Source organism: Theropithecus gelada, chromosome 16, assembly GCF_003255815.1.
Source record: "Theropithecus gelada isolate Dixy chromosome 16, Tgel_1.0, whole genome shotgun sequence".
In the NCBI taxonomy this organism is placed as follows: domain Eukaryota; kingdom Metazoa; phylum Chordata; class Mammalia; order Primates; family Cercopithecidae; genus Theropithecus; species Theropithecus gelada.
The window spans coordinates 58,766,491-58,790,499 of record NC_037684.1 but is presented as its reverse complement, the minus strand read 5'-3'; the positions used below and the strand labels follow the sequence as shown (position 1 = coordinate 58,790,499).

At 58.7% G+C, this 24,009-nt stretch overlaps 1 protein-coding gene across 5 annotated transcripts in view; it reads right to left on the bottom strand.

Annotated features, from left to right (window-relative positions):
- Window positions 1-24,009, bottom strand: part of SGSM2 (small G protein signaling modulator 2) — a 42,615-nt gene continuing 18,606 nt past the window's right edge. Inside the window, exons 3-24 of one of the 5 annotated variants that reach the window (XM_025362855.1) lie at window positions 20,544-20,706; window positions 20,072-20,233; window positions 19,614-19,681; window positions 19,370-19,515; window positions 18,851-18,985; window positions 18,244-18,368; window positions 17,768-17,835; window positions 17,375-17,535; window positions 17,093-17,219; window positions 15,026-15,160; window positions 10,705-10,858; window positions 9,866-9,930; window positions 9,628-9,773; window positions 9,035-9,163; window positions 8,603-8,785; window positions 5,945-6,331; window positions 5,559-5,683; window positions 4,991-5,073; window positions 4,323-4,432; window positions 3,391-3,487; window positions 1,833-2,000; window positions 1-1,604 (exon numbers count right to left, since the gene is read on the bottom strand). In XM_025362855.1, the coding sequence (XP_025218640.1) occupies window positions 1,516-1,604; window positions 1,833-2,000; window positions 3,391-3,487; window positions 4,323-4,432; window positions 4,991-5,073; window positions 5,559-5,683; window positions 5,945-6,331; window positions 8,603-8,785; window positions 9,035-9,163; window positions 9,628-9,773; window positions 9,866-9,930; window positions 10,705-10,858; window positions 15,026-15,160; window positions 17,093-17,219; window positions 17,375-17,535; window positions 17,768-17,835; window positions 18,244-18,368; window positions 18,851-18,985; window positions 19,370-19,515; window positions 19,614-19,681; window positions 20,072-20,233; window positions 20,544-20,706 (3,026 nt within the window). In that variant the 3' untranslated portion in view covers window positions 1-1,515. Of the gene's footprint in view, window positions 2,001-3,390; window positions 3,488-4,322; window positions 4,433-4,990; window positions 5,074-5,558; window positions 5,684-5,944; window positions 6,332-8,602; window positions 8,786-9,034; window positions 9,164-9,627; window positions 9,774-9,865; window positions 9,931-10,704; window positions 10,859-15,025; window positions 15,161-17,092; window positions 17,220-17,374; window positions 17,536-17,767; window positions 17,836-18,243; window positions 18,369-18,850; window positions 18,986-19,369; window positions 19,516-19,613; window positions 19,682-20,071; window positions 20,234-20,543; window positions 20,707-24,009 lie in introns of all 5 variants that reach the window. The other 4 variants (XM_025362858.1, XM_025362859.1, XM_025362854.1 and 1 more) reach the window with 4 other exon arrangements.

The following is a 24,009-nucleotide window of genomic DNA, read 5'->3' as shown; positions in this document are numbered from 1 at the left end:
CAGTGTTGACAAATGCTGTTTATTGGTCTGTTACACAGAAGAGTATAGTTTCTGAGGCAAAAACCATACACACTCTGCCCCTCACAAAACCACGGAGTTACTAAGGCAGGCACACGGTGGCCACACGTGCTTGGTGGAGGCCAAGGACTCATGGACAACAAGGATGGACAATGGGATGGTCTGGCCCCCAGACAGGCTGTGCAATGCCCGGGGGCTGGGCTGGGCTGGGCTGGGTGCAGAAGGGCTGCGGGGCCCTTTATCATGTTTCTCAAATGCAGAAAGTCTGCCAGACTTTGGTGGCTGTGGACAGGCCCCAGCCCCAGGCAGGGCCTCCAGGTCCCAGGCCAAGGCCTAGCCTGCATGTGTTGGGGTGGAGGAGGAAGTGGGGATGGCCAAGCAAGCAGCATGCCTAGGCCTGGGGGCAGGAGCTGTGCCCTTCCGGGCACCCCCGTGTACACAGCTCCTCCAGGGGGGTTCTGGGTTCCTAGGCCTCTTGGCGTCCTGAGATGCATGTGGAAGGCAGAGCTAGCTTTGCTTCTCACCAGGGACAGACGGGACACCCATGCATCCCCTGCCTTCCACAGCCCCAGGGACGCAGCAGATGTCCGCGACAGATAACGGGCTGCCCCAGAACTGAGGCCTGTCCCTGAGAGGAGACCAGACTGCTCCCCTACACAGTCACCCTGGGATTCCTCAGAGCAAGTGCTCCGGGCGCATTCCAGATCGTCCACTGGCAAGAGCGTCACTTACACGTGGTTTTCAGAGAAGTACCTAATGCAGAACGCAAGGGTGGGGTGGCAGGAGTGAGGCTGTACAGATACACAGAGGTACACTGCACAGGGCCGGGAGGCCTGGGGGTCACCTCAGGTGGCCAAAGGCAGTGGCAGTGCTGCTGAGGTGGGCTGCTCCCGCCCAGGGCCCACATCGTCTGACTGCCCCAGAATCTCAGGGGAGCGGCCCGAAGGCGCCCCAGGCCTCCTGCACCCAGGACATATGCCTAAACCGGCAGCATTTCTGGCGGCTCCAGCTGGGGCTGGTGCACACACAGTATACTGGGGCTGCAAAGGGACCCTCAGAAGGGACACAGCACAGAACCTCTCGCCCTGTGCCACCCCAGCTAAGTAGGGCCCAGGCCACTGTAGCCCCTGTTAATCCTATGGGGCCCCAGGTTCACTCATGGGCCACAGTCCAGGCTGAGGCTGCAGGTGGCAGTGGGACTATTCCCAGATGTTTGAGAGAGGAGCAGAGTAGGTGTGTCCCCCAAGGCAGCTGCTCCTTGAGGCTGACCGCTCCCATCCCGGCCCTGATCTGAGGGCATCCTGGCCCCTGGCTTGCCCTGCAGGGTCAGCACTGCCGGGAGTCGGATCCCAGGCTCACAGTCACTTTGTTAGGAACAGAGGTGGGGTCGGCTGGTGGCTGGGGCGGTCTGGGCGGTGATTCCCTTGCACCTCTCCCTGCCGGAGCCCAGGCGCCCGAGGTCCAGGCTCTGCACAGCTGCTGCCTCCTGGCCCCAGCTCACTTGTTCTCTATGAGCAGCTGCACCTTGTGGACGAGGTCCCGGGCGAGCCGCAGGATCTCCTGGGCATCGTGATGCTCAGCGCGTTCTGGGGGGAAACATGGACAGCTGTAGGGAGGCCCAGAGAAAGGGCAGCAGGCTGGGAGGTGGCTGACTACCTTGCTCTGTTTCCATCTGCTCTGCTAGATTCTGGACATCCCTGCCTTTGGGGAAGGGCCCCCAGAATTCCTGAGAACCCTCCAACTGTGTGCAGGGCAGAGGTGGGGGCCTCCACACCCCTGCTGGGGGCAGCCGGGATGGCTGGAGCAGCTCGTACCGTTGAAAAACTTGATGATGTCAGTGAAGTCCATGTTGTTGTCGCGGATGACCTCTCGGTAGACCTCCACCAGGGCCAGGGCGATGAACAGGACAAAGTGCTCCGACGAGATGTGCCTGGCTGCCCAGATCACCTCCCACACAGCAAACACATCCTCGTACAGCAGTTCTGGGGATAGTAAGCGGCTGCTGCTCACCTGTCCCAGCCGCATGTCTGGGGCTAAGGCTGGGACTGAGGCTGGGGTTGGGGCTGAGGCTGGGGCTGGGGCTGAGGCTGAGGCTGACACTGGCTGGCCTGGCTGGCTGCTCATAGGGCCTCTAAATGGAGCCAGGTGAGGAGTCAGAGCTTCAGGAGCCAAAGTCCTGGGATTCTCTCCATGACACAGCCTGGCTCAAGAATGGGGGTTCTGTACCCCATACCCAGGCCCCGTCCTTTTCTTGGGTAATTTCTGCACACTGAGTTCCTGCAGACTCTGTGCCTGCACTTCAGCCGGGCAGCTCCGTCACGGGCCTCCCATCTTGGTGCTCAGGAATGCTTTGGTTTGAAAAAAGTTCCCCGGCCGGGCGCGGTGGCTCAAGCCTGTAATCCCAGCACTTTGGGAGGCCGAGACGGGCGGATCACAAGGTCAGGAGATCGAGACCATCCTGGCTAACACGATGAAACCCCGTCTCTACTAAAAAATACAAAAAACTAGTGGGGCGAGGTGGCGGGCGCCTGTAGTCCCAGCTACTCGGGAGGCTGAGGCAGGAGAATCCCGTAAACCCAGGAGGCGGAGCTTGCAGTGAGCCGAGATCCGGCCACTGCGCTCCAGCCCGGGCTACAGAGCAAGACTCCGTCTCAAAAAAAAAAAAAAAAAGAAAAAAAAAGAAAAAAGTTCCCCAAACCATGACCTATGAGAGTTGTAATTGTCAACCCTGGCGGCAATTTGGGAGATTTTGTTTTCTTTTTAATTTTTTCTTTTCTTTTTTCTTTTTTTTTTTTGAGACAGTCTGGCTGTGTTGCCCCGGCTGGAGTGCAGTGGCACAATCTCAGGTCACTGTAACCTCACCTCCACTACAGGCACCCGCCACCACGCCCGGCTGATTTTTGTATTTTTAGTAGAGACGGAGTTTCACCATGTTGGCCAGGCTGGCCTCGAACCCCTGACCTCAAGTGATCTGCTTGCCTCAGCCTCCCAAAGTGCTGGGATTACAGGTATGAGCCACTGCACCCAGCCAAATTTTTTCTTTCTATTTTAGAAATTAAAGACAGGGTCTGGCTATGTTGCCCAGGCTGGTCTCAAGTTCCTGGGCTCAGGCAGTCCTCTCACCTTGACTTCCCAAAGTGCTGGGATTACAGGCATAAGCCACTGTGTCTGGTCAGGGGGCATTTAAGAACACACAGGCCCAGGCAGCCACAATTAGTAAGTCTGGGGCTGGGTGGGGCCCAGGGTACTGGTAGTTTTTTAAAGCTCCGCAGCTGGTTCCAAGGTCCGGTTAGGATTGAGAACGGTTGGCTTTGGGGAAGAGGGATCTCTTACTGCCCCCACCTCAGCCCCATGATCCAACCCACTTCTTACCCCTCTTAAAATCCAGCAGGAACCAGCGATAACAGAAGTAGAAGTGGGTGTAGTCTCCGTTCTGATGCATCAGCTCAAACAGCTCTGAGTCCAGGATCTTATGTAGGTGGGAAAAGGGAGAGCCCTGAGCTGATGCTTCCTCTCTGGCCACCACTCACCCTCCGCTCACGCCCAGGGATGCACGCGATCCCCAGACCTGGCAGTGGGTCTGTCTGTTGCCCCGTGCCCCGTGGTGTGATGCCCAGACCTGGCAGTGGGTCTGTTGCCCCGTGCCCCGCGGTGCACTCCCTCCCCCTTGGATCTCCTTGTGGAGGCTGGGTTGCTCCCTGCTACCCCTCCCATCACCCGTCTCTCAGGGCTGCTTTATTTTTAGGGTTATACGATTTTCTGGGTATCTGATGTCATCAGCAACCCCTACTGTTCGCCAGAGCTTTCATGGGCACGAGCATTCACACACACTCCTCCTCAAGTTCTAACACTGAGACCATGGTTCTCTGTTTTTTGTTTTTTGTTTTTGAGATGGAGTCTCGCTCTGTCTCCCAGGCTGGAGTGCAGTGGCGCGACCTTGGCTCACTGCAAGCTCCGCCTCCCGGGTTCGAGCGATTCTCCTGCCTCAGCCTCCTGAGTAGCTGGGACTATAGGCACCCCCCAACGCCCGGCTGATTTTTGTATTTTTAGTAGAGATGGGGTTTCATGATGTTGACCAGGCTGGTTTCGAACTCCTGACTTTGTCATTCGCCCGCCTCAGCCTCCCAAAGTGCTGGGATGACAGGCCTGAGCAGCCTTGCCTGGCCAAAACTATATCTTTTAAAATGAAAGAAATTAAGTTTCTATGTCAAGTATGTTTTTGGAAAGCTCCCTAGCCTTCCTGTGGACGATGGACAAGCCCGGCTCTGCCTGCTCCCGTGCCCGTGGGTGGCAACCGGCCTCACCTGGATGAGGGAGCGCATGTTGGCAAAGTGGGTGTCCATGGCACCCCCGTTGGGGAAGTTCTGGCTCATCCTCTTCATGAGGTGGCTGAAGCAGCTGTAGGCCAGCTGATCTGAGGGGAGACCGGGGTAAAGCTGGCAGGGCAGGACACTCGGGACAGGGCTGGCTCCCATTCCTGCTCTTCCAGACCTGGCCAGCCTCTCGTCCTTTCTCCAGCTTCTGCAGCCTAGTCCCACGTCCCATCCCTCGCCGTTGTCGAGGGTGACCAGGAGAGGCGACCAGTCCCACGTCTCCCATCCGTCACCGTTGTCGAGGGTGACCAGGAGAGGCGACCAGTCCCACGTCCCCCATCCCTCACCGTTGTCGAGGGTGACCAGGAGAGGTGCTCAGTCCCACGTCCTCCCATCCCTCACGGTTGTCAAGGTTGACCAGGAGAGGTGCCCAGTCCCATGTCCCCCCATCCCTCACCGTTGTCGAGGGTGAGCAGGAGAGGTGCGCAGTCCCACATCCCCCCATCCCTCACTGTTGTCTAGGGTGACCGGGAGAGGTGCTCATCCCTCATCCCTCACGGTTGTCGAGGGTGACCAGGAGAGGCGCCCAGTCCCACGTCCCCCCATCCCTCACTGTTGTCTAGGGTGACCGGGAGAGGTGCTCATCCCCCATCCCTCACCGTTGTCGAGGGTGACCAGGAGAGGTGCCAGCAGATCGCACATGCCCTGCACATAGCCCACGTCCAGGTGCTCCCACACATAGCTGAAAGGTAGGGGCAGAGTCACTGTGGCTGTGCCCCATTCTTCCCTCCCTCCGGATCCCTGGGGAAAAGGCCTCCAGAGCCACCTGCCGCCCGGAAGTCAGCCTTTCCCTGACCCTAAGCCATGTACTGTGCACCCCCCACAGGGAGACAATGGGGAACAACCCACAGGCCCCCCCAAGGCACTCAGGACTTAGGGAGAGACAAGGCTGTCATGCTTGGTAGGTGGGCGCGGGGGCGGGGATGAGGGACGGCTTCCTGAAGAAGCGGCTGAAGGGGAGGTCCGGTGGACCTCTAAGAATGAAGAGGGGCGGGGAAGGGGTGTTGCAGGGAAGAAGCTCTCCAGGCAGGGGGAGCCAAGTGTGATTCAGGAGCAGGGGAGAGGAGCAGGGCACCTTCCGGACCTCAGGTTTCAGAGTAACTGGCGGGAGCCAGAGTGCGGGGGCAGGGTCCCGCCTCCCACCCTGAGCCCCGCCCCACAAGGCACCTGCACATGACGTCTCTGAGCCTCTCCAGGTTGGGGGGCGTGAAGTACCAGTAGTTGCGGTCACATCTCTGCACATCCTTGTCTATGCGGTGCAGGTTTAAGGCCACAGTGTCCAGTAATTCTATCTGGAAGAGGGGAGGGCCCTCAGGCATGAGACCGGGCAGCCCTTCCCAGGCTGGGGACAGAATGTGCCCCAAGAAATGCAGCAAAACAGGGAACCCCGAGACCAGAGCGAGTCCTCTGGGGATGCTGAGAAATGGGCTCAGAACTCCCTTCCAGGGCAGTCAGGGCACCCCGCCTTCCACCCCGCCACCCCTTCCCCAGCTCTGGGATGTCAGGAGGGCCTCTGGGCGGCTGGGAACAGCGCCTGGGGGGCATGTACGCACAGTGTAGGCAGCTGCACACACAGCTGCAAGCTCCTCCCCCGCCTCCAGTTCTCCGGCCTGAGGAGGCTTCTCCTGGCTGGGATCCTGGGGCTCCGAGAAAGTGTGAGCTGCAGGGCTGAGCCCACTGGAGCCTTCCTCCCCGCCGCCGTCCTCCTCTTCGAAGCCTACGCTCTGCCCCTCATCTAGGCTTGACTGGATGCCCGAGGCCACGGAGTAATTGCGGGAGGAGGGCAGTCCTGAGTCTGGGGAGTCGAACTCCACGGAATGCTGCTGCTCCACCGCGGCGGTGCCCGGAGTCCCGGCTCCTGCTTCCTGCTCAGGCTTTGGTCTGGAATCTTCAGGGTCCTGGGGCCCCGGGGGCTCCAGTTCATCCACAGAGATAAACACCTGGTGGGTGAACACAGGGCGGCTCCACCTTCACTCTAGCACCTTCCCGCAGCCGCCTCGGCCAGAAGGGAGCTGGAATGCAAAACTCTTCACACCCCCTCTCCCACCACAGCCCCCAACACCGTCGCTGCCACGGAGCACCGAGCCAGCTTCCGACCCAGCCGGCCACGGAGAGCAGCCTCTGGCCAAACATGCAGACACCGCCTTCAGCCCTGCTCGAAGCAACAGCTCCAGGTCTTCCTGTGGCTACTGAAGGGAAGAAAGGGAGCCAGAGGGCCGAACGCTCAATGGCCAGTTTGAACTAAGTCTCATGCTCGAAACGCCTGAAGTCATGAGAACAGGAGGACGTCCTTAGTGTTTTGGTGTGGCTGCCAGGACACCCTGGGTGGAGAGAAGGCTAAAGGTTTTAGGGAAGACAAGTGTTTCCTTGTTTTCAGTATTGAATGTTCAGCAGGACAAGACAGGAGCATTCTGTGACAAGTACCTAGTCAGCTCCATTAGCCCTCAGGCAAGGGGAGACGTAAGAAGGAAAAGCAAACATTCTACCGACTAGACACAGTCCACCACCGTGGACAAGGCACGGGGAAGAGAAGAGACGCACCGAGACTCTTTGGGATTTTTCTTTCTCTATTTTGACCATGTAGGGAAAGTGACGGTAAAAGCAGTTTCTACTTTGGGCAGGAAGCATGAAGTGCTGGGTAAGGCCACAGTTCTGTGGCAACCGGATATGCCAGTGAGGAAGGCTACTGCTGTCCATGAGCTCAGCAGCCGGGCACTGGCACAGACTAAGATTTTTACAAAACCAGAGAGAGGGAGAATGTGTTCCTGAATAGAGGATTAAGAACAAAGCACGTGGGAAATGAGAATGTGCCTTGTTAGTTCTATTTCTATCTTTCTTTTTTTTTATTTCTGAGGCAGGGTCTCACTCCATAGCCCAGGCTAGAGTGCAGTGCAGTGGTGGGAGCACGGCTCACTGCAGCCTCAACCTCCATGGCTCCAGTGGTCCACCCACCTCAGCCTCCCGAGTAGCTGGGACCACAGGCGCACCCTAACACATGCGGCTAATTTTTGCATTTGTTGTAAAGACAGGGTTTCACATGTTGCCCAGGCTGGTCTTGAACTCTTGAACTCAAGCAGTCCTCCAACCTCTGCCTCCCAAAGCGTTGGAATTACAGGCATGAGCCACCACACCCAGCCAGTTAGATTTAACTTCCTTCAACTTGCATTTTCTGTTAATGTTAGTAAGGATTTAGTAAAGTAACAAGAATACACAATAAAGAGGTAGTTTTAAAGAAAAAGGTTGGCCGGGCGCGGTGGCTCAAGCCTGTAATCCCAGCACTTTGGGAGGCCGAGACGGGTGGATCACGAGGTCAGGAGATCGAGACCATCCTGGCTAACATGGGGAAACCCCGTCTCTACTGAAAAATACAAAAAACTAGCTGGGTGAGGTGGCAGGCGCCTGTAGTCCCAGCTACTCGGGAGGCTGAGGCAGGAGAATGGTGTGAACCCGGGAGGCGGAGCTTGCAGTGAGCTGAGATCCGGCCACTGCACTCCAGCCCGGGCGACAGAGCGAGACTCCGTCTCAAAAAAAAAAAAAAAGAAAAGAAAGTGTCCTTAAAAAAGAAACTTATCAGTGTTCGTTGGGCCAGGCAGTCACAGTTTAGAACTTGCCGTTGGAAAGGCAGGAGTGATGCCGGAAAGAGCTACACTCTCGTGCTCTGAGCGAGCTTGGCATAGTCCTGTGCAGCGACAGGCAACAACGTGGGAGGAAGGGTCTCGCCAGTAGACACCAATGGGGCTGCTCTACAGGCTCCCCTTTTCTCAGGCCCACAGCTCTCAGGAAGCCTCTACAGTCAGAGGATATGGGTGGAGAGGGGAAACTGAGACCCAGAGACGGGAAGTTCTTGCCCAGAAACATTCATCTTGTCAGTAGTGGATCTGGGACTAGAACCCAGCACTGCCTGTTGCTAGCTTTGAGGTCTTTCTACAAGGAGGAGGGCTTCCCTAAATCCCAGTAAGTCCATCTTTCCCTCTAGTTGGCTAAAACTGAGCACAATGCACTCTCTCACTTTATTCCTACGATACCCAGAGAAATAGATGGTAGAGGCACAGTTAGCCATTTCCAGTTGGAGAAAATGAGACACAGCCACATTAGGCCTTTCTCGCAGGGCCCTGCCAGTTCCCAGAGGTCAGGCTGGTGCCCAGGATCACTGTGCATAAAACGTGGGTGGCCCCCAAGATCCCCAACCCTCCAGGCCCCGTGTGGCTCACATCGTTGCTGATGGTGGAGTCTCGGTGGATGAGGCGCTGCACGTGGCTGTCGATGCTGCTGCCCGAGGAGAACTTGGTGCGTGTGGCTGGGTGGGCCTCCCGCTCCCGCTGCCTCACCACCACCTCGCAGGCCTTCCACTCTGCCAACACCTGCTGGTACCTCGCTGCCACCACTGCATCCACCTGTACTCAGACCACACCACGACCATGGGGGGAGCGTGCACCAGGCCCTCCCCTTCAGGAGCTGGGCCTGCACTGGACCTTGGGTCCCAAGTCTCAGACTCAAGACGGGCCTCGGGGTAAGGGCGGTCGAGCTGCCCTGCCGTGCTTCTTTCTGGCTGGGAAGGGGCTGAGGCTTCCGAGGTCCCCTCCCTGGCGTCCCCTGGCCCAGCTCCCCATCTCACCAGCCCCATGGGAACAGGCTCCTCTTACCTGCTCCATCTCCTTCTTGCTCATGCCGAACGTGTAGTGGCCGAGCAGAAAGGGCCAGACGTCCTTGCGGAGCTCGTGCTCTATGCCTCCGTAGTAAACTTGCCGCAGCAGCTCCAGCTCTTCGTAGTTCTGAGGGACCCGGGGAGTCAAGACAGTGCGGCCTCCACAGTCACTGTGGCCCAGCTCGGGGAGCCCCATCCCACAGAGAACGGGCTGGGCCGGGGCCTCTAGCGACTGCTGAAGCTCAGGCAAAGCCTGCTTTGGGGTGGCCACATCCTCCCGTGCCCCGGCTCACAGCGGGATAAGATCTCGTTCTGCTCTCCTTTCTTATGGGGCAGGACGTGGCGCCCGGAGAGAGGCCGAGCTTTATCCAGGATCACAGGGCGATGTGGACGCAGGACAGCTTCCCAGTCTAGCCCCCTTCCCGTGTCAGCCCCATGCCCAGATGCAAGAGATTCTGCCAGGACCCCGGTCACTCCGTGGCATCGGCCCTGGCCTGTCAACCGCGCCCACTGCCACATTTTACCCTGAAGCCCTCACTCCTGCCCGCCCCAGCCCCTCGACCTGTGGCCCTGGAACCCCAGGGTTGGCACCTTTTTGTCCTTCTGATACTTGCTCCATGTGTCCTTGGTGAGGCCTGCGGAGGCCCCTGGGGGCCGGTCAGGTGGAATAATGCTATGGTGCACCAGCGCTGACAGATGGGTCCGCACCGTGGACAGGTGGCGGCAGTGTGCCAGCCCTGCAGTGGGCAGCAGTGGGCAGCGGGGGGCTGGGACCGACCCAGGGCCACCCGCCCCCAGCCCACCACAGCCTGGCATGCCCCACACTCACAGCCGTAGAAGGCCCGGGACACGATCTGCCTCTTCATGCTCTCACACAGCAGCCTGAGCGGCAACCTGTGGGAACAACCCAGCTCAGCGGGGAGGGGCCGCGGCCCCTCTGATGGGAGGAGAGAGAGAAGGGAGGAGGTTCTGTCCTGGGGGGCAGGTAGGGCACTGGGGAGGGTGCAAGGAGGAGGAGCCACAGCCCAGCAGCCGTCAATGGGCGCCCTGTCCCATGCCTGCCACCCCGGGTAGAGCTGCGGTGGGGCCCCCGCCTGGCCCCCAACCACCTGGGGATCTTGGTCAATGAACTTCACCTGTGTGAATCTTCGTTTCCTCATGTGAAAAATGGAGACAGGCACCGGAGGGTCATCAAGATTAATAAACAAAAACGAAGTAAAGGTAAAAGAGAACACCTCCCATAAAAGCCATTCACTCACTGCCCTGGCACACGGCAGGTGGCTGCTGAGTGTCCGCAGGTGGACGGCCTGTCAGCAGGGTCTGTGTGCACATCGGGAAGGGGAGCTCATGGGGACTGAGCCGATGATGTGCCGGGCACAACTCTGGACATTCGCTGGGGTTCTCTCCTTCTGTCCTCACAAGTACCGTAAGCATCAAGTAGCATCACCCCATTTTACAGATGAGGAAACTGAGATTCAGACATGTAGAGGCTCACGGTAATTCCGTAACTTGCAAGTCATGTGGGTAGCAAAAGTGAAATTTGAACCCAGGTCTGTCCCACTCTAGAGGCCACCCTGTCGAGCAAGTGACACGGCCTTTAAGGAAAGATGGACACACACGTGGCCGGACACGCTAACGGGAAGCTGGAGCCGAGCGCTGCCCACTCACCGGTCGGGGATGCAGCTACAGTGGCTGGGGGTTGCATGTGGCGAGCTGCTGGAGGAGCAGGAGAGGCAGGAGGAGCCCTGACTGCACAGGGGCTCCAGGTGCCAGGCTGGCAGGCTAGGCCCAAAGCCCTGCATCTCGATCATGTCACCAGCATCTGAGGGCAGGAAGGATGGCACGGTCAGAGCCCGAGAAACCTTCTCTCCCAGCACCCTGCAGCATGCCCACCTCTGTGCCCAGAGCTGCAGAATCAAGTCACCCATGGGTGGAAAAGCACAGAGCGGGGACTGCCTGGTCCGGAGCCCAGAGATGGAAACGGTAAGGAGAGAGGGCGCCTGACACCTCCGAGCCTCCAGCAAGCCCGGAGAGGGGCAGCCAGGCGTCGTTCTGCGTGTGGTAAAACACTTGGACTGAGTCTTGGGTGACTGTGCCTATAGCTCTATCTTGCGGCCAGCAAGCCCTTGCTTTTCTAGAGGGAAGGGAAAGAGAGAGAAGGAACCAAGACCTGAGCTCCCCGAAGTGCCACCAGCCAGCTTAGCCCGCAAGGATTCAGCTTGGTCCTCTTGGCAAACTCTGAGATGCTCAAGGTGTCCAGGGAGTCCCCACTGTTCAAAGCCCCTGAGGACTCTGAGTCACCAGCAGAGGCCTGACTCTTCTAGGGGAGTCTAGATCTGGTGGCCAGTGGCTACGGATGAGCAGTGCCCCGTGCCCAGGCCAGGCACCCCTGCTGCCAGCTCCCACAGGCCCTTTCTGAGTTCTACTCCATCCCTGCCTAGCCTGAGAGCTCTTATTAGCATGGTGGCCTCCCGAAAACACCAGCGAGTTGGATGGAAGCCACAGGTCCCAGGGCTATGAGGCCACTGAGGGAGTGGGGGTGGTGGCTGGGCACAGAGGCGGGGATGGAGGTGGTGGGGGGCACAGAGGCCCACCATCCAATGTGACAGAGAAGAACAGGCCCAGTTGCAGCCTCAGAAGATGACTCCTTGGACACAGCTATGCTGCCAGCAGACAGGGCCTGCTCGGCCAGCCCAGGTGGTCTGAATCAGAACTCAAGACCCTTGAGGGCTCCCAGGGTCCAAGTGGGGCAGGGCACTGCTTAAGGGGGACTCTGGCAGGTCCAGTGAGCCACAGAGATGAAGCAAAGTGACAGAGGAAGTGGAAGCACTGGGGGTGATGCCAGGAGGGAGAGAGTAGAGAAGAGTTCGGAAGAACAGGGACGGAGAGCCGTGTGTGCTGAGGGGGTCCTGTGGGCAGCGGTTTGCTTGGCTGGCTCAGCCTGGGCCGGGGCCCACCGTGGCCTGCTGCAGGCGTGGGCCTGGCTTTGGTGGGAGCTGGACTCCAGCTCTGGGTGTGCCTTGGTGGGGAGGGCTGAGCTGAGCCCCTTCCAGTTCCCTCAGCGGTTGCCCTGCCTTGGCCGGGGCTCTCTTCCCAGACCCACAGCCGTGAGGTTTGCAGATATCTGGCACTTCAGCTCCACCAGGAGGCAAATTAAGGGAGCACACGTGGTGAGGAGGGGCTGCGGCTCTGGGAGTGAGGGCGTTGCAAGCCATGCCTGAGACTCTGGGAAGAAGGAGAGGGCACAGGTGCAGTAGGGCAGAAGCCCAGCTCAGGCCCCTGCAGCAGGAAGGAGAGAAGAGGACAGTCCCGGGAGGAGCCGGGGTGGGAAGAGGCCCAGCCAGGCAGGCAGCAGGCAACAGGCGGGCAGGCAGGGAGGGCAACAGGGGTGAGGGCGGGGGTGGGCAAAGGGAACCAAGCTCATGCCCAGAAAGGAAGCCCAGCCAAGGCATGTCTCCTGGGTCAATGCTCTTCACCTTAATCCTCCAGGAAGGAGCTGAACCAGCCACATTCGAACACTGTGTCTGAACGAGCCCAGTGCAGACAGCTGGGGCTATGGCGTGACTGAGTGAGGGCGCAGGCTGGACGGGGGGGTCTGCTGGGTCGGCTTTGACTCTGACCCTCTCCTCTGAGCATGAGGAAAGTGTAAAGCATGAAAACAGTGTGGCGAACCCCACAGCCCCTAAGACTCCGAGTGAAAGGTGCGTGGCCTGGAGCAGAATTAGAGTGAATAGCATCTCTGCTCTGTGGGGAGGCAGCAGGAAAAGGAAGGGGAGAGGAAGAGGGAGGGAGAGGAAATCTGGACACCCCGCCACTGATTCACATGCACAAGTCAAGCATGTTGCAGGCCTGAAAAGCAACAGCTGGCAGAACGGACTCAACAGTGTTGTCATTATGGACTGGAGTGCAGGTGGGGGGCCCCCATTCCCCAGCCCTCTCCCCAACCGCCTGCTGATTCTGCTCTTACGCCTCCTCTCCTTTCCCAAGTATTAGGGGCCCAGAAGTTCCACACTGGGTTGGCCTAACCCCTGAGTTCTTGAGAGGATACACAGATGAGCCCTGAGGCCTCTGGACCCCTGGAAGTGGGCCTGGAAGTTTCTCTGATCCCGGAGGCCTCAGCCCTGAGACTAGTCAGGGATAGGCTTTCGATCACCGAGTCTGTCAAGGGCTCTGCTAGGACCCTCCAGTCTCTAGCCTGACTACCAGTTCGTGGGGGAAGAAGTAGCTCTGTGGGTGCCCTCAGAGCTCAACCTTCCCACACTGCTCAGTCAGTCCACTGTAAACAGGCAACAGCCCCAAGTCCAGGTTTGCAAGGAACCAGATGGCAGGGGTGTGTGCAGGCAATAAACATCAGAAGCGGGATGTTCCCACCTAGGCCTGGCCTACAGGCTCATATTGGAAGGGCTGGGAGGGAGGGTGGGCATGAAGGCAGGCGCCTGGCAGTAGGAGGGCAGCTGGCAGCGTGTGCGGAGGGTGTGCTGGGTGTGTTCTAACACAGACCAGGCCGCCCTGCCTGCCCGGGGACTATTACTGGCTTAGTGGCCGGCTAAGGAACTGGGCTTCCCGGCAGAACTTTGTGGAAGCCTAAGGGGAGTGTGACATATTGAGGGCGTCCTCTGCAGGGGCGGGGAAAGGGAGAAGCAACTGGTTGTGTAGCTGGGAATGGGTGGGGATGGGGAAGCTCCCCTCGTCTCTGGGAGAACTGGCCTCAGCCTCTTCCTACCCACCTCTTCCTGGAGCACCCAGCCCAGTCCTCATAGGTCGCCTGGCTGATTGCTTGCTGGAAAGAGTAGGGCTCCCTCTCTACCAAGCCAGCTCTGTGCTAGGAAAGATGGGTGGTAGGCAGAGGAACCCTGAGAGGCTGAGGGTACCACGCTATCACCTCCAACAAAGGGGACCTCTCCATTCATGGACCCTGAGGTTCATGAGGGCAGGAACACAGCTGTCTTACATCCCTGGCACAGGCGAAGAGACGGAGCTCTGGGATAGTGAGGCACCTGCTCAAAACCGTACAGGGAACCAGGGGCATATCTGGGGCGGGAGCTCATGTTGCCAGGCCCTGAGCCTGGCCCCTTCCTGGACACCATGCTGCAGCTATTTCTAGATTTCATGCCAAAGCACCAGGCCCTGCCTGCTGGGGCCCTCAGGCCTCCGGGGAAAACTGAGCCCTGGGGCCCTTCCCATGGCAGCCCTCAACCCCTTGCCTGACCCAAAGCTGCTGCCCCTGCCCCAGGAAGGACCCGGTACCTCCGTCCTATTTCTTTTTTTTTTTTTGTTGAGACAGAGTCTCGCTTTGTCGCCCAGACTGGAGTGCAGTGGCCGGATCTCAGCTCACTGCAAGCTCCGCCTCCCGGGTTCACGCCATTCTCCTGCCTCAGCCTCCCGAGTAGCTGGGACTACAGGCGCCCGCCACCACGCCCGGCTAAGTTTTTGTATTTTTAGTAGAGACGAGGTTTCACTGTGTTAGCCAGGATGGTCTCGATCTCCTGACCTCGTGATCCGCCCGTCTCGGCCTCCCAAAGTGCTGGGATTACAGGCTTGAGCCACCGCGCCCGGCCACCTCCGTCCTATTTCTGTTAAGTCAGGAGTCAGAAGCACCAGGCCCAGAGGCTGGTCTTCCCAATCAGCAGAAAGACTGGGAATTTGCCAGCCTGACCCCCGGAGCAGGAATGGGCTCAGAGAGCCATTCAGGGTGCCCAGGAGGCAATCAGATAATCAGACCTTCTCATTAGCAAATCCTCTTCCTTCTCAGGCACAAAGTGCCCTCCTCGCAGCCTGGAGCCGCCTGCCCTGGGCCAGCCTCTTTACTTGCCAGCACCTGCCTGGCCTCCTTCTGCCCTCCCTGATCTGCCCCCTGATGGAAGGGAACTGCCCTAGGTGCAAGTCCCCTAATGCCAACACTGCCGTTCGCGCCCCTGTGGTGGGTGGCAGGTGGGCCCGGGAGGGAGGGTGGGGATGAGGTGGGTCAGGGAGAGGGAGGGATAAAAACCTTTCATCGGATTGGGAGCTGTGAGGTTCCGCGAGCAGATCATTGAGAGCATTGCGTGCAGTTTATCCTCCTCTTCCTCATCATCGTCCACCGAGGCCGCGCGGCTGGCCGCTAGGTGGTGGTAGTTAATAGTGACTGCTCAAAGAGAACAGCAAGAGGCAGAGGCATGAGGACCCTCATCCCTGGGCAGGGCGGACTCCCTCCTTAAGGGGAGTGGAATGGAGGCTGGGGTCATCGTGATTCTGCAGGGCACAAAAGAGGGGAAGGGAGGGGACCAGAAAGCTCTTTGGATGATTTTCCTGGGACAGTGTGGAAGGAGGTGAGGGGCTGGGGCAGCTGCAGAGCCTCACTCTTCGGAGGCAGCCTCTCTAGGAAGAACAGAAGAGAGAGAACGGAGGTGGGGGGATGTGAGACGACCGGGACTGTTTGGAATGGGCTGGCAGCCCAGGAGGCCATTGGCCCTCGCACAGGCTGGGCATGGCGGCTGGCAGATGGGTCCTGATCATTCTCTAGCTCCTCTCAGGCTGGACCAAATCTGAAGATTACTCCAAATCCCCCTTTTCAGACTATAAATTCCACTTTCTTCCCTCCCAGCAAAAGGAAAGGGTGTCCCCAGAGCTGTCCTCAAGGAGCTGGCGTCGCCTGGTGGAGTTTCAGCCTCTTGGTGCCCTGGCTTGCCCTTGGGGAGACGGTCCTTGAAGTGAAGTGACCAGGACTGGGAAATGGCAAAGATCGAAGAGGGGAGGCAGAGACTGGAGAAGCTAAACCAAGCAACAGCCTGAGATCAAGCACCGAGCGTGGAGACACATTCCGGCCAAAGATGTGTCTCCTTGTCAGGGACATCTGGGAGCGGGGACATCCCGTGCTGTGTGCCCTCTGAGCCTGGAGGAGCTGTCTGTGCTGCGGCTGAGCGTGCAGTCTGGGCAGTCTGGTCCCTACTACAGAGACAACTTGTTGACAACCTTTGGGCACAAGTTAGGAAATGTAGGGAGCGGGTGTTCTTGTTGGCAATAAACGCTCTGGGCTGCCAAACTCCGCAACCTTATCTGTAAGAAAAGCAGGTCTGGCCCACGGAAACCTAGGGGTAGCAGCAGCACTCTGACCAGAAAGGGAACTTTGGTGTTGGTAGATGCACAAAGACAGACGGACCCCCTTGGGCCCAGGGGTGTGTGTCCAGGGTGGGGCAGGACGCACACGGCCCAAGCCACTTTTCTACCTGCCAGTCCCTAAAGTCCCCAGGCAGCCCCCAGTTTGTCTCTGATGCAACCTGCTACTTCAGCTAACGCTCATCAGTAGTTGGTTTGAGGAGGGCTCTGGCTCTAGGGGAGTCAGTGGGCAATTTTCACCATCCAAAAAGAAGCGCCGGGCTGGGCGCAGTGGCTCACGCCTGTAATCCCAGCACTTTGGGAGGCTGAGGCGGGTGGATCACAAGGTCAGGAGTTCGAGACCAGCCTGGCCAATATGGTGAAACCCCGTCTCTACTAAAAATACAAAAATTAGCCGGGTGTGGTGGCGGGCGCCTGTAATCCCAGCTACTCGGAAGGCTGAGGTATGAGGATCGCTTGAACCCGGGAGGCAGAGATTGCAGTGAGCTGAGATCGCGCCATTGCACTCCAGCTTGGGCAACAGAGTGAGACTCTGTTTCGGAAAAAAAAAAAAAAAAAAAAAAGAAGTGCTGGTCCCATACCCGGGCTGTCTTCTGGGGGTCGGGGAGCAGGTGAAGAGCAATGGAGGGTTCCCCACCTTCTACTTCTAGTTTCTCCACATATTTTACCCCTGGACAGGGTCCAAAAGGATAACTAAGAGTCTTGTGTAGTGCCGCCTAGGTCTGCCGAGCCGAGAGTCCTGGGGTGGAGAAGTGGGGAGGGAGCTAGGTAGAAGAGACACGCCTTTTCAAAGGCAGTATCTGTGGGTACAAGGTCCAGCTGAGAGGCTAGGCGATGAGCCTCCGGTGTTAACCGGGCCTGGTCGGTGGGCCCTGCCTGCTGCCCTCCTGGGTGACGCTGCGCTCCCTGCCTCCCCGAGCATCTTCCTCTCCTCCCCAGGGGTGAATCTCGGGACACTCACTGTGCTCATGCCTGTGGCCGGGGTAGATGATCCGGAACACATAGTCGGTGGCCCGCCCCGCGCCCATCTCCTCCATATCCGCGGAGCGTATGCTGCTGCGTTTCCGTAGCTTGGGAAACACCTTGCCCTGTGGAAGGAGGGGGGGCGGTCGGGCTGTCTAGGGTAGAGTCTCATCCAGGATTCCACACAAGGCTGCTCCCGAGAACTCCACGTGGGGAAGGAGGGAAGGCGGGCAGAGAACCCCCACACAGCCCTTCCCCCAAAGCCTCCCACCCAAGTCACCTTCCCCTGCTGGGTCCACAGCGGAGGCTCCAGCTGTCCCCGAGGCAGCAGCCCATTCTCCAGACAGGACAGAAAGGACAGCAGGTGTCCTCCCTGCGGGAAATGCAGCGGCGGCCTCTGGATGCCATCCTGGCTCACCAGCACGAGCGTGCCGCCGCTCTCTGGGGGTAAATGCGGAGAGTGGGGCTGAGGCCCTCTCGTCGGCTCTCACAGCCTGCCGGCCAGCGCCCCCAAGCTGGGTAGGAGGCAGATGGCCAGGCCACAGCATGGCCTGGGAGCCCCATTAACAGGGATGGGGGGAGGACGAGGAGTCTCACAGGCCCCATGCACAGAGCGCGGCTGGCAGAAGGCAACCTCCCCCTTCCCACCCGAGCGAGGACAAGGCGGGCTTACTTTGCTGGTGGCAGTGGATGCACACCACCTGGCTGAAGGGCACCACCAGGGCATAGTCCCAGTAAACGCTAGAAAGGAACCAGACTGCTGTCACCGTGTCCAAAGACCTGCCATCCTTCCTTCCTTCCGTCTCCTGGTCCTACCACCCCATGAAACTCCCCTGAAGATAGGATGACCACAGCCAAGAAGTGCACACAGCCAGCCATGACCCGAGATCCGTGCTGCCCGCTCAGCACACGGACAGCTGTCGGTCTCAGCCGCTGAGAGCTTGGCTCAGACAAACCTCTTCGTGGCCAGGCTTGGCTCCGTCCTAGAGAGCTTGGGAACCACTCCGGGCAGCCGCTCCCTGCTATTCTTGGCATCCAGATAAAGAGTGAGGTTGGCCTCCTGGAGCAAGTAGCGTTTCTCCATCCCCCTGCCTGAGGTCAACCCCACTCCCTGCCCTGGCTCCTGGGAGCGAGTCCCAAAGCCCCCACCTCTTTTCCAGCTCGGAGTCCCCCAGAGTCCCGTTCATGAGCTGGTTGGGGGTCCACTTCAGAGTCAGGCTCTCTGCAGACTGGTGCAGGGAGAGGTAGCCAGGGACCGCCTCCATGTCCTCCTTCTACAGCGGGAGACACCGGAAGACAGAGACGATGAAGGGCTGAGAGGCTCTCAGGGATGGCCTGTGAAAAATGAGCTCCCACTGGGAGGAGGGGAAGCAAAGCTGGGCTAGTCATGGGGTCCTGGACTAGGGGCTGGGCAGCAGCACGAGAAAACAGGACCCAGGCAGCAGCTCTGGGCATGTCCTTTCCCTGGTCAGCCTGGTGCCACTGGCTCTCTCCTGCCAGCCTCCTGGATGCCAGGTCCATTCCAGGCCAGCTGTACCCACGCTGTGGACTCCCCTCGCCTGCTGACTGCCATTGCTGCCCCTGCCCACTCAAGTCTGGTCGTGAGGCGTGTGAAACAGGGAGCTGGGAAGCTGGGGCCGTTCTCCCCCGCTCTCTCTCGTCAAGCTCCTCAGGAAAGGAACGGCCATGGCTAGAGGCTTTCAGTCGTCTGGTTCTGGGACCTGCGGGGAGGGGTGGCAGGATGAAGCTTTCCTACCGGCTGCACCAGCACGTGGTTCTTGCCATAGAGCAGCCGCGTCCGTGAGTTCTGGTGCAGGGACTCCACACACTCGCGGGCACAGGCAGCCAGCCTGTCCTCCGACGCACTGCCGCTGGAGTGCCGCTTCCGGATCTGTGTGGAAGGTCAGGGCTCAGCCTCCGGTCTTGGGAAACTGGTCTCAGGGCTTGAGAACCCTCAGGCTTCCATGCTGACCCTCTCCAGCTGACCCCAGGGTCCTTCCTGCCCCTGGTTTACTCCCAGCCACCCTCTGCTCTCCAGCCCGGGCCAGCATGGGCTCCTGGCATTTCTGTTAAGTTTTATTAACAGAATAAAACTTTATTAATTTTATGAACTGAATAAAATTAATAAAATAAATTTGTGTGGAGAAGGCTCTTCTCCGGTGGCCACCATCTTGGGGCATCTCTAAGGCCTGTCCTGTAGAGAGGCCGGTTTCCCGTCCCTACAGGCCCACGGGCATGGCCCAGATGAACCCGAGGGGTGGGGAGGGGCACCTACCCCCAGGGCTGGGCGCTTTGCAGGGGAGTCCTGGCGAGCAGGTGGACCCCGGATGCGGTGCCTCTGGACCAGCTCATCAGCAGAGGGGTCAGTCCAGTAGTGATCAGCTGTCTTGAGCTTAGTGTATTCCAAGGCACAGGGTCCCACTGTGGAGACAGAGACAGCCAGCTCAGACGATGCTCCCTCAGCACCTGCCCCGTACCCACCGTGGGCCTGGCACAGGCCCCTGTGCTCTCAGGCTCACCTAGAAGAGAGGCCAGGATCGGGCCGAACACGGGGTCTGCCAGCAACGCCTCCTTCTCGTAGTACTTGCTGCCAGGAGACAGACAGACAGTGTGACTGCCGAGGCTCCAGGACTCGTTCCAGGGCAGTCAGGCTGACCAGGTAGGGACGTCCCCACAAAGACCAGATTCAGATCAGTCACCAAGAAACAGTGAGTCCGCAGGGACTGGGCTTCGGGAGGTGCCTGGCATAGCCAATGCCCTGAAGGCAGTGGAGGGGATGGGGAGATGGAGGGCTGCCTACAGGCTGTCACGCAGGCAAGTATCCCGAGGGCTGGGGCTGAGGGACTGTTGGGAGACGGGTCAAAGGAGGGGCTGCTTGGGGAACAGGGCAGCCACTTGGGGGATAGGGCAGCCACTTGGGGGACGGGGCAGCCACTTGGGGGACGGGGCAGCCACTTGGGGGACGGGGCAGAGTCACCTGCAGTTTTCCGCCAGGTACTGCACAACCTTGTCCAGAACTCTGTCGATGAGCGCCGTGCGCACCCATATGTGCTTCAGGGCCTGAGGGCTGAGGGCCGGAGCCTTCCCGCTGGCTGAGCCCTGTCTCCGCAGCGCCTCCTGGCTGGCCCCTGAGGGTTTCCTGCAAAGGCGGGGAGGGCTCCAGGAGTACAGTGGTCTAGGGGTAAACCCCAGAATGCTGGCATCGGGAATGGGGCTTGGTGCCCCAAGACGGGAGCACAGAGAACTGACTGGGGTTGGGAGTTGAAGGAGGGGTACAGAGCCTTGTACCCACAAAGAGCCAATCCCCACCCTCAGGCTGATCCCTCACCCAGAGGTCCTGCAAGGAACAGGCCCAGGATGCCACCTTTCCAATGGGCCGTCCTAGGAAGTAGCAATTGCCAAGTGGGAAGAGCTGAAAGGAGGGAAGAAGGGGCTGGCCCAGGGCTCACCTGCCCTCTGCTTGTTGCTGCAGCTCCTGTACCTTGTGGCAAATCTCCCCTGCCACTGGGCACGTCTTCCCCACCTTGGTGAACAGGGCTGCCATCTTGTCACTGCGCAGGAAGCCGGCGGCACGGCGTCTCAGCTGATGCAAGAGGCAAGCCTCCACCGCACCTAGGCCACAAAGGAAACAGCATCTGAGCCTGGGAAGGACGGGGGAACGGGGAGAAAAGCTCCTCTTCCCCATACCTGTGGGGAGGCAAGGGGTAAGGGCAAGCCCTGACCCATATTAGAACCAAGGGCAGGCCAGGAAGATACCCTGGCTTCCTTCCAAAATTCCCCTCCCGGTCCCTCGGCTCCTGCCCAGGGGCGAAGAGCTTTGACATGCCAAGCTGTCCCTCTCCCTCGCCTGGTGTGCACACGCCTCCCGTATGCAGCCTCACCCCTGGGGGTCATGAGGACCAAAGCTCCCGCTCAGGGTGGCGTGAGCGGCTCCAACCCCGACAGCAGAGCACGGCACCCACAGGATGGGGCTGTGAGGGGCACCCGACTCGGGAGCCTTTCTGGAGGGCACGGAGGATGCGGTTGCTAAGAAACAGGGCTCTGCAGGAGCTAAAATATTGATGAAGTCACTGCAGAGCTCGGACCCGACAGTGGCCGCTGGACTGAGGAGCCCGGCAGCTGACAGAGAGAGATTTCTCTTTCCCATGCTAGGAGGGCTTCCCTCCAACCATTCACGGTTTAGGGTTAGGTTTAGTCTCTGTCTGGACTTTCCACAGACAGACCCTGCAGGAAGAAAAGAAGGGCTTGGTGGGAGATGGCGGGAGCTGCCCCGGGCCCAGATAGACTCTAAAAATAGGAGTGTGTGTATATGTGGCGCAGAGGGGCTTCTACATGATTGGGCCAAACTAACTGTTTTTTTTTTTTTTTTTGAGACGGAGTCTTGCTCTGTCGTCCAGGCTGGAGTGCAGTGGCGCGATCTCGGCTCACTGCAACCTCCACCTCCCGGGTTCACACCATTCTCCCGCCTCAGCCTCCCGAGTAGCTGGGACTACAGGCACCCACCACCACGCCCGGCTAATTTTTGTATTTTTAGTAGAGTCAGGGTTTCACCATGTTGGGCAGGCTGGTCTCGATCTCCTGACCTCGTGATCCACCCGCCTCGGCCTCCCAAAGTGTCGGGATTACGGGCGTGAGCCACAGCGCCCGGCCGGGCCAAGTTAACTGTTTTACAGGTGAGGAGGGAAAGGCCCAAAGAGGGGAAGAAACTCGATCACAGTCACATACTGGCAGAGCCACCAGGGCGAGGACCCAAGACTTCAAACCTTGGCCCAAGCCCCTTTCGCCACGTCCAGGTGTGTCTGGTTGGGGGCAGGGACATTGTAGGGAGAAGGAGGTGGTTTTTTCACACAGACTGAAAACAGTGAGCGGTGTGCTGGAGACAGAGTCAGACAGAACGAGGTCTGAGCTTGGCACGGTCACTTGCTGTAAGACTCAGTTTTATCCTCTGTGAAATGGGAAGACTTCTTAGGGCTAGTGTGAGACGTTACATGAGACGGAGGATGTGAGGTTCCCGACACTGGGTCTGGCTCTCAGGAGGCGCTGGGTCTAGGTCAGTTCCTGACTCCTCACCCTGTTTGTTCAGACACAGTTCCACAGCTAGCCTGTAAGAGCTGGGTTTTAGCAGGACTCTCCCCGACAGGGAGAGGAAGAGGATGTGCTGGAGAGAGGATCCAAGGCTGCCCCACAAGTGGGTGGAGATGCTCCTCTTAGAAACGGGGAAATTGAGGGCCATCAAGTTTTTTGTTTGTTTGTTTGTTTTTTAAGACAGGGACCCACTCTGATGCCCAGGCTGGAGTGCAATGGTGCAATCTCAGCTCATACCAGCCGCGACCTCTGTGGTACAGGTGATTCTCCCACCTCAGCCTCCCAGGTAGCTGGGACTACAGGCACGCACCACCATGCCCGGCTAACTTTTTACGTTTTTTTTTTTTTTTTGTAGAGGCAGGATTTTGCCCTGTTTCCCAGGCTGGTCCTGAACTCCTGGGCTCAAGCAATCTGCTTGTCTCAGCCTCTCAAGGTGCTGGGATTACAAGCCTGAGCCACCATGCCCGGCCCCCGTCAAGTTTATTTTGACTAATACTGTTAGAACATGAAACCTGGAGTTAGGAAATAATTACTGAAAATAGGACTTCTCACCTGTTTTTTCGCCTTTGGTTTTAGTTACTGACTAGCAGCAGCCACCACCTGCCTATGAAGGAGTTTTGCTTGGTTCTCTCTTGGACTGAAGTCAAGAAGGGAGAGAGAGCCCCGGGGGCCAATCTGGAGGGCAGCCAGCTCATCAAGAACATTCCAGGGCTGGGGAAACAGGCAGGTTCCCTCCTCCTCCTGAGGGCTGCCTGCTGGAGCTCTTCACTGCCCAGGCCTTGGAGGGTTTTGTTTTAAGCAAAGCCCTTCCTTCACAGTGTGTCCGTACATTTACACGCATGTGCATCCTGACAGATGTATGCGCACCTATCCTGTGTATGGGGCACGGGCGAAATCTTGTTTTGCTTTAAGACAGTCTCGCTCTGTCACCCAGTATGAAGTGCAGTGTTGCCATCTTAGCTCACTGCAACCTCCACCTCCCAGGTTCAAGCGATTCTCCTGCCTCAGCCTCCGGAGTAGCTGGGATTACAGGCACACGCCACCACGCCCGGCTAATTTTTGTATTTTTAGTAGAGACGGGGTTTTGTCATGTTGGCCTGGCTGGTCTCGAACTCCCGACCTCAGGTGATCCACCCGCCTCGGCTTCCCAAAGTGCTGGGATGACAGGTGTGAGCCACCGCACCCGGCCCACATGGGGAAATCTGGCTTAAGTGTCCACATGCTCCTCTCCATGATCAGTCCCCCCCGGTCTCTGGAGGTCTTGTGTGGCCCTGGGATGTACAAGCAAATGACCCTTTTGTCCCAGTCTCTTGGTCCTGGGCTGCTGCAGCTACAAGTCTGTGCCTGTGGAAAGGGGGTGATCATTTCCTGGGGTTGCACTTCCCATTCAGAGTGGGGAGAGGAGCAGCACTGAACAGGGCAGACAAGCAGCAGGTGGCACATGTCCTGCAGGGATCACGGGCCTCAGTGTGACTAATTGCCGGGATAATGAGTCATTTGCGTCCCCACCTTCCCTGGCGATCGCAAATGGAGCCAGGCTGGGGAGACTGGGAAGCGGCCGTCCCCAGCACGCCCCATCGTAGCGTGGCCATCGGGGTGGCCTCGCCTACCTTCCCAGTCAGTCTCTGAGCACAGCCAGGGGGTTCTCTCGGGTGAGAGGAGGCATTCCTAAGCAAATACCACAACTAGGGAATAACTGAGAGAGGCCAGGCATCACGCTCAGTCCCCCCTTTACCCCACGGTCCCTAATTTCCTTCTGTGCAACCCAGGCAAGGTGCCAGGCAGTGTCTGGGGAAGGAGAAATCCCTCTCTCACATCGTCTGTCCAAGC